The sequence below is a fragment of the Vigna umbellata genome, unplaced genomic scaffold (assembly GCF_029865625.1).
Source record: "Vigna umbellata cultivar VRB3 unplaced genomic scaffold, Vumbellata_1.0 scaffold_693, whole genome shotgun sequence".
In the NCBI taxonomy this organism is placed as follows: Eukaryota; Viridiplantae; Streptophyta; class Magnoliopsida; order Fabales; family Fabaceae; genus Vigna; species Vigna umbellata.
In genome coordinates, this window is record NW_028274460.1 from 33,819 (window position 1) to 43,272 (window position 9,454).

At 30.2% G+C, this 9,454-nt stretch overlaps 1 protein-coding gene across 1 annotated transcript; it reads left to right on the plus strand.

Moving 5' to 3' along the window:
* The first annotated feature begins 5,285 nt into the window (after positions 1–5,285).
* On the plus strand, positions 5,286–6,989 carry LOC148190626 (plant cysteine oxidase 3-like). The gene is made up of 6 exons (XM_088102728.1): positions 5,286–5,399; positions 5,525–5,660; positions 5,775–5,929; positions 6,032–6,176; positions 6,536–6,739; positions 6,830–6,989. The coding sequence occupies exons 2-6, from the start codon at positions 5,555–5,557 to the stop codon at positions 6,931–6,933; spliced, it is 714 nt and encodes a 237-aa protein (XP_087958854.1). The 5' UTR covers positions 5,286–5,399; positions 5,525–5,554; the 3' UTR covers positions 6,934–6,989.
* Positions 6,990–9,454: the final 2,465 nt, after the last annotated feature.

Here is a 9,454-nt window from a genome sequence, read left to right on the forward strand (position 1 = left end):
TTACCTTAGATAGAAGAACATGGCTTAATCTTGATGCAAGACAATGATAATCAAAGCAAGAATAATCTAACAAAATAGTGCTCACTTGTCATAATAAATCTGATGACAATTAGCCAGACTTCTTTGCATGTGACTTAGCAAATTATGAAAAATAATTTTTCTGAATGGGTAGGGCCTAACCTTGTGAGAGTTAAAAAAATGAAACTGATGAAGTATGTTATGAGCATAGTATGGATCGAAGCTGGATGAATGAACGTTGCATCAGTGAAGAATATGAGAAGGGTGTTTCGGTGTTCTTGCAATATGTTCAACAAAATGTAAAGTCTGTGAACGGGACATATTTTTGTCCTTGTGTTCGTTGTCTTAATCAAATACGACAAGAATTAGGTAATATGCGTGACCATCTATTCATGTTCGGCATAATGAGAACTTATACTGTTTGGACTTGACATGTAGAAGTACTGCACCAGCCTACCATGTCATGAGGAACAAATTAGATGGAAGAATGGATGAGTGATCATTTAGAGGACATGATACGTGATGTTGGTGAAGATAATTTTGGAAGAGCTAATTTGTATGATTCTCTTATAAATGATTCAGAGCAACCGTTGTTCCCAGATGCTCGAACTTTACACGTCTGTCTGCAACTTTGAAGTTGTTTAGTTTAAAAGCAAGGAATGAATGGACCGATAAAAGTTTCACAGAGTTGTTGGAGTTGTTGAAGGAGATGCTTCCAGAAAATAATACTCTACCTATTCGTAATTACGAGGCAAATGTTTTTTTATGTCCAATGGGTCTTGAATATCAAAAGATACATGCTTATCCTAATGATTGTGTTTTGTACATAAAGGAGTTTGCTTCGCTAAAGTATTGTCCAACATGTGGTTTATCCCGTTTTAAAAAGAAATCTCATAGAAACACTGGTGATGAAGGTAATGATGGTGCACCTGCTAAGGTGATGTGGTATTTCCCTATAATACCTAGGTTCAAACGTATGTTCTCTGTTAAAGAAGATGCAAAGAACCTTAAATGGCACACTCACGGAAAGAAAGTGTGATAATCTTCTTCGACACCAACTGATTCACCGCAATGGAAGAAGATCGATGAAACATTTCCAGAATTTGGTGCAGGTCCAAGAAACTTAAGACTTGTACTTGCAACTGATGGTATGAATCCTTATGGGAACTTTAAGTAGCAAACACAGTTCATGGCCAATTATGTTGATGATATACAATCTTTCTTCTTTGTTGTGCATGAAGAGAAAATATGTGATGTTGTCCATGATGATATCGGGTCCTAGACAACCTGGAAATGACATTGATGTTTACTTGAAACCTTTAATTGATGATTTGAAATTGTTGTGGGAAGAAGGGGTCGAAGTGTTCGATTCACATGTTGAAGAAAATTTTCGTTTGCGTGCAATGTTGTTTTGCACTATAAATGATTTCCCAGCCTATGAAAACTTGAGCGATTATAGTGTTAAAGGTCATTTTACATGTCCCATTTGTGAATAAAACACTAGTTACCTTCAATTGAAGCATGTTCAGAAGACGGTATATACAAGACATCGAAAATTCCTTCCTCGTAATCACCCTTATCGTAGATTGAAAAAAGCATTTAATGGAAGTGCTGAGGATGAGGTTGTGTCCAGACCCCGAAATGGTGAAGAGGTGTACAACGAAGTCAAAAACATTGACATTGTGTTCGGAAAACATCATAAAAGTAACTTTGCAAGAAACATTTGGAAGAAACGTTCAATATTTTTTAATCTTTCATACTGGTGTAAACTTGATGTTAGACATTGTATTGATGTGATGCACGTTGAAATTTTTTTTTGTGACAGAGTCATCAGAACTTTATTAAACGTGAAAGGGAAGAGCAAAGACAGAATAAAAGCAGGACATGATTTGGCTGACATGGGATTGTTTTTTAGATTAATTAGAACTTTCTTTAGTTGAAACACACACACAAAAACACACACACACACAAACACACACACACACACACACACACACACACACACACACACACACACACACACATATATATATATATATATATATATATATATATATATATATATATATATATATATTATAGTATACTGTTCTAGGACAATTTTCTGTTTTTCAGGTGTGGTTTTATTGTAAAAATAAATTAGTTTTTTTTAAAAAAAAACAGTAGACGTCTGTTAATGCCATGTCCGACGTCTATTAACGTCTGTTAGTGCACAAATAGACGTCCAATGAGTTATAGTGGACAAAATGTTCCAAGTCTATAGACGTCAGACACATATACATCCGACGTCTATATAGACGTCCGGTACATCCATATCTGATGTCCATATAAACGTCTGGTGTATACGGACCGATGTCTATATAGACGTCTGGTGTATACTGTCCAACGTCTATATAGACGTTTGGTGTATACAATCCGACGTCTGATTAACATCACCCACAAAGACGTCAATTTTGGATCTGACGTTAAAAGGCCAAAATAACAGACATTAAAAACCCTTTCTGCACTAGTGCCCCTAACGCAAGAGGCACCCTATTATCTCACGGCAGCGGCATCTGACTGTAGCGTCAACAAAGCAGGCCTCCAAATGACAATGAGGAAGAACGAACATCAACACACACCAGTTAGATGTTGGCTGGAGCACAAAGGCGAGAGAGACGACAAAAGGAGAGAGCATAGAGGCAAAGAGGAAGACTTTTGGTGAAATGGAATTTAAGGGAGGGAATACCCAAATTTTGATCTCATTTGATCGAAGAACTTACTGATAGCCTTAAATCCGTCTGTAAATTAAATCACTAATACGTTACCTTTGAAAATATCCATTGGTAAATAAAACAACATGGTCTGTTGGTAATTTAAACTTATTGATAGATCCTAGACTGTTAGTAATTTTCCGTCGGTAATAAATAATATTTTTGTAGTAGACATAGTTCACATAGGTGAAACCCTATAATGATTTTGAGTGACCTTGGTGACAATTCAAGACATCAAATCACAAAATGACCACTAATTACACCATTTCCAATGAACTTATGGTTTACTCGTAACAAATCGTGCAAACAAGTAGAATGTAATTTGTTACACTTCAAATTAGTGGTCGAAATTCACTTTACCAAGGTCATGATCATGATAACATCTATCATTTAAAAGTCTAAGTTATATTGACCTATCTATAAAAATACATTATGTTAACCACGTCAATGTACTCTAAAACCTTAAATTTAAGGAACACACTTCATTATCTCATTCTCTCTCAACATCATCACCAATGGCTTATTCTTTACATAACTCCAACCCATGACTTTTCTAAAGTCATATTTTACTTTAGTCTAAATTATATTGATTTATCTATAAATATATTATGTTCATAACATTAATGCACTCCAAAACCTTTACACTTCATTATCTCATTCTCCTTCAACACCATCACTATAATGGCTTGTTCTTCCCATAACTCCAACCCCATGACTTTCCTAAAGTCAATGTTTTACTTTAATGGTTGTCTGAGCCTGTCCTAGCGAGTTCTAAGTGGGCATTCTATTCTTCTATTCCACCCGCTATCGGGCTGTTATCGGACCATCCAATTTCTACTATCACGCACGAGATGTCTATACCTCGGCGTGAAGGGGGTGTGTTGGAAGTCCCACATCGACTAGAGATAAGGTCAAATTATAATATATATATATATATATATATATATATATATATATATATATATATATATATATATATATATATATATATATATATATATATATATATATATATATATATATATATATATATATATATAAGTGAGGTGCAAACCTCACCTTACAAATCGGTTTTGTGGGGTTGAGTTAGGATTAAAAACCCACTTTCTAATAACCATTATCCAAAAATATAATAAGTAGGAGTGTAAAATGCATCTACTTTAACTCAAAAAAAAACTGATGTCCTAACACACATTCATCTTGGCTTACTTGTTACAAAAGATCAAAGTGTCAAATTAGAGGACAAAATAGAACATTAAAATTTTCTATCACTTTATAATAACAAGATCATCTTTGAATCATTTCACCTAAAAACTAGTTTCAATATAGTTCATATGTTTCAATTTTGATTCGTGACTCCAAACTTTTAAAAAGTGCTCCTTGAAAACATTGACAAAAGGTTGAATTGTTTGTTAATAATTTACATATGCTAAAACGTGCTTTATTAATTAAACAATTCTTATTACTATGATAAATATAAGAACAATTAATCACCATATGATATATCACCCATTTTATATTATTGTCTATTTATTTCATTTTTTTCTACATTCTTATCTCATTTTCAATTTTGTTTCCAACTTTGAATTATTACTAAAATTACTCAAATGTCTATTTTATAATTTATATCTCAATTCAATTATTTTATGAAATATAAATGACAAAGTATACTTAATAATAATAATTTCCAATAATAAGTTTATACTATTAATGTCAATCTATAATTATATTTTTAAACACAATAAATTAAAATTTAATATTATGAAAAAATATTTAATATTATTTATTTATCACAAACAATTATCCTGTGGAAACCATTACTATTAACAATAAAAGTTAAATTATTACATCATTTATTGCTAATATATTTTTAAATATTATTCAAACATAAAGTAACTTTAAAAATAATTTTATTATTTATATCATTATTTAAATCAGCTATCTCTAAACATTAAATTTTTCTCAACCATGTGAATATTGTTATCTGAGTAATATTTTCCTAAGTATTATAACTAATGTGGGACCTGAAATTGAGAATTACAATATTATTAATCCTTTGTCATAACATTAAGACACCAAATTTCAAAGTTGATGGTTCACATGTTGTTATCTTGAGCATGTACAGATACCCCTCACATTAGTGTTATATTACTTTTCAGTTCCTAGTTTCAACACCTATAAATAGTTTTCCATCATCATTATTCTTTTAATCCTTTAAGAGGTGCACTTAGTACTCAGTGAGCTTAATACCTCCCAACCTAAAACATAGACACTTGTTAATTGTACCATCAACAACAACAACCCTTTTTTCTTTACCAGCATGACACACGACCAACAAATTTTATGATTTTTAATATAAATCTTTTGATTTTAGAAATTTAAGAAATTTTAAAATTTCATCAAGCTACCGCATGAATGACCAATGTAATTGTGACATTTCGCATAGTTTTACATCTTTTCTAAGTTTGTGGCCCATTTTATGTTTTAAACATAGGGCAGAAGTTATCTTTAGAAGTTGACTGTTTGGAACTTCCGCCCCCAGCTTGACCTAGTTGTATAATAAATAACACTTCCTCAAAAGGGAAGAAAGTGAGATAAAAGATGCACACCCACTGAATTCTAATACTGGTAAGATAAGGCCCAAGGTTTAATTTACTTTCTTCACAATCTTTTTTTCTCCTTTATTCACTGTCCCTTGATTTATTGATACATGATATATCTCATTGATGTTTTCAAATTTGGTCGCAACATAGCCAACTAAGGCTAAACTCCACCCTGAAACAATGGAAAAGAGCAAAATTCAAATGCTTTATGATGCTTCTCATGCCCTGTTCTCTCAAAAGGAGCTTCCAACTTTTCAACAAATCCATTATGTAAAAGATTTGCTAGGTTGTGCACATTTGTTCATTTGTTTTTTTCATTATTCTTCTAATTCACAAATCCTAACCTCTGTAGATATCAGTTTCCATATAATTCAAATGTTTTTATTCAATTAATTTGCAGACAAGATTGAAGCTATGGATTTGGGAATCGACGAGTTGGGGATGTGTGATTCTCCTTTGTCAGATGCAAGTGGTGATAGCAGCAAGGGACTGGTTTGTGGACAAAGTTTCTCTGAGATTACGTACATTCACATTCATGAATGTGACAATTTCTCTGTGAGTTCAGAAACTAGAAATACAGTATTTGAATTGCTTCTTTTGTTAATGTTGGAATGAGATTTAAGGACCCTTGTGACTGATAATTTGAAGAACATGCAGATGGGTGTGTTCTGTCTTCCAGCAGGAAAAGTATTTCCTCTTCATGATCACCCAGAAATGACAGTGTTGAGTAAGCTGTTGTATGGTTCTGCTTATGTTAAAGCTTATGACTGGATTGCATTGGATTGTTCCGGAACCCAAACTGGTAAGAAGAAATTGCTTTCTATATGAACTTGTTTATGCATTTTTCTATCTATATAGCAAATTTTGTTTCATCCTTTATTTGTTTTTTGTTCAGTTTTGGCTTTTATAATGGATTAAGACCAGTCTCTATCATCAATAATGTGTTTGAAATGACTTGAATGGAGAATGGTATGTCATCAATAAATGACAATTTAAAAATATCAAAATCAACTCCTGTTTTATAAATTTAAAATAAATTTAATTATATAATTGAAGGTACAAAACTTGTTAATCCAGGTGTAATTACAGTTTGTGAATAATGATACATTTGTAGTATAGTACAATATCAATTTATGTTTGAACTTTGAAATGTGAGTGCAGTAGGATTAGGTGGGAAGGTTGTGGATGAAGTAATGAAAGCACCACATGAGCCATCGATATTGTTTCCAAGAAGTGGTGGCAATATTCATTCTTTCACAGCGTTGACACCTTGTGCAATACTAGATGTGCTTTCTCCACCATATTCTGAAGACTTTGGAAGACCCTCCACTTACTTTTCAGATATTCCTATTCCTTCTCTTCATGGTAACTATTTTCATTTTGGTTCTTTCATTTCTCTTCCTTAATTCCTCTTTAGGCACAAAATTTTAGCCTCTCTGTGTGGTGATGTTACAGGTTATGCTATACTTGAGGAGAGACCCGTTCCTAGTGACCTAGTTGTTCGAGGAGCACCATATATTGGACCTCCAATTGTAACAGTGAACCAATACCAATTTTGATAACAAGTGTACATCTTCTTATGACTAAATTTAAATATATTAATCAGCGTTTTGATTTATAATATATAAGTAATTTCTCATCTTTCTAACCAAAATTTATAACATTGAGTTGAAGTTAAAGGAGATCTATTTAAATAATATTTAATGTTTGTCGAAGTTTATCAATAATTTTATTTTCCAAAACTAATTTTATAATATTGAGTTAAATTTAAAGTCTAATTTTTAAAATGTTATAAAAGTTATTGAAAATTAATTTTAAAAATTTATTATTTATTGGACTTATTAACCTTGAACTGCTAGAAATTTATTTCGCACTAATTAAAGATAAATTTATGGTATATAAATGAGAGGAAATTTTATCTTATAAACAAATTTCATATAAAAAAGATATGCATATAATATTTAAAAAACAACAATTTCATATAAAAAAGTTACGCATAATATTTAAGAAACAACAATTGTTTTTGATAAAAAATTCTTTTTGATATTAAAATTTATCTTTTGTATAAAATTTTGATATATTTTAATTTTCAAACTTTAAAAATAAATAAATATGTATAATCTTTTTAATTTAATTATTTTAATACTTTTATAAATAATTCAAACAATAACCTTAAATATTGTTTAACAGGATAAAAATATTTAATACAATTAGATTAAAAAAATTATATCCATTTGTGCTAATTTGAGAATTAAACTATATTAAAGTTTGAAAGTCAAACTATTTCAAGAAAAGGTATTCCAATTTTCGATTAAATTTTAGAAATTAAAAATAAATATATTTAATCTAAAAATTTCAGTTAATCACCAATTTAAAATTTTAACAAATTTTAGTGTATGTCAAACTGCATTAATTAGCTTTGGAACCACGTTGCTGATTGCCGTGACACCGAGGGAAAGTGCACAGTTTTAGACTTTTGGTGGGTGCAGCTTCCATGATCCTAAGACTGCCACTTCTACTTCCAATTAGGCACGAAGTCAATAATAGCCATGTTGGAACTCTATATTTTGTATAAATGTCAATTTAATCAACTCTTTAAACAGTTGAAAACATGAAGAGAGAAAACAAATTTCATCAGCTAAATAGAAAATTAAGATATATAGTATATAGGAGGTGTAAAATAACTTTAAATCTATGCGTCAACCTCACTCACCAAGAAGAATTTTACAAGTGTTGGGTTGAAAAAAAAACTTGATTAGCGTAGATTGAAGTGTAACTCATCTATATATTATTTTGAATCTTTTTCTTAACTGGTAATTATAATAAATATATGAAATAAGTTAGACAGAAAAATATGTTTAAATAAATCGATCTATCATAGTTGTAAATTTTTTTAATTGACTATGAAATAAATCAGGTTAAATTCATCTGTTAAACCCAACTAGTAGTGAGTCAATAGATAATCACACGTAATTTCATCAATTGTGATAATGGAAAAAATTTATGTAAATTATAAAATATTAAAGAGTTGGAAAAAAAATGGTTTAAATATACTTGGTGCGCATTTGGTTTTACCAGTTGCAGACAAAACTTTCCTTTTACATTTTCTTTTAATTTCCCTGTAGAACCGAAATAAGAGATTACTATTTCTCTAAGTTATAATAAATATACATATATAATAGAAATTTCGGAATTCCTAAGAAATCAATTATCAGTTACTAAGAAACTGTGTACGAGTCATAACATTTGATGAGTTGTTTTTGAACTGTGATAAATGCTAGAGTTAATAACAGTTATTAAAGATAGACGTAACCTAAAGTGATTTTATCATTCAATGAGATTCTAGCCTTTTAAAATAACAAGAAATACGCTCCAGGGGATATAAATGATTTACGCTAATGGACAAAACAATATTGGACAAAATATTTAAGAGTTTTTTTAGATTGGTTGAGGATGTTAGATTCCTATGTTTGGTATGAACGTTTTAAAAATCTTTCTTTCGAAAAGAATATTTTGAATCCTAATATATTAATCAATTTTTTTATTTATTAGGGAAACCTTTTAGTATACAAAAACGTTTTTCATATTCAGGATCATATTTTATTATGTTATAATGTGTTTGACTTGTTTAAGATATGAGAATGAAAAATAATAGTATATTAAAGAAATTGTTTATAGAAAATTCAGATTCACATTCTCTCTTACGGGAAAAAAAATTAGTGGAAAATGGGATTAAAAGAATGAGTTCTGGGTTAGATTTCTAAAAACGATTTTTAAAGCATTTACACTAAATATGAGAGTTTAAAATTCTCAGCAAGCATATGATTCGTAAAAAACTTTCACCTATATTAAACATCTACGAAACGATTCTAAGAAGGGGTGTAAATCTAAGTTTCTCTCATGAGGGATTTTTTTTTTGTTTGGATCAATATTCTTTAATATCTACATTTTAAACGATTAAACATAAAATAAATATGTTTTAGAACATTCATCACGTGAGCTATATGTTTACATTCTTTTTCACGTATGTCATCCACGTCTTTTATTTTAAGTAAATATGGACTTTTTGATTTTTTATTT

Excerpts from the sequence above, each read along its gene's own strand:
- LOC148190626 (XM_088102728.1), top strand. The coding sequence starts at position 5,555 with ATGGAAAAGAGCAAAATTCAAATGCTTTATGATGCTTCTCATGCCCTG. Across the intron at positions 5,930-6,031 it reads ATGAATGTGACAATTTCTCT|ATGGGTGTGTTCTGTCTTCC; the intron begins GTGAGTTCAGAA and ends AAGAACATGCAG. Across the intron at positions 6,177-6,535 it reads TTGTTCCGGAACCCAAACTG|TAGGATTAGGTGGGAAGGTT; the intron begins GTAAGAAGAAAT and ends ATGTGAGTGCAG.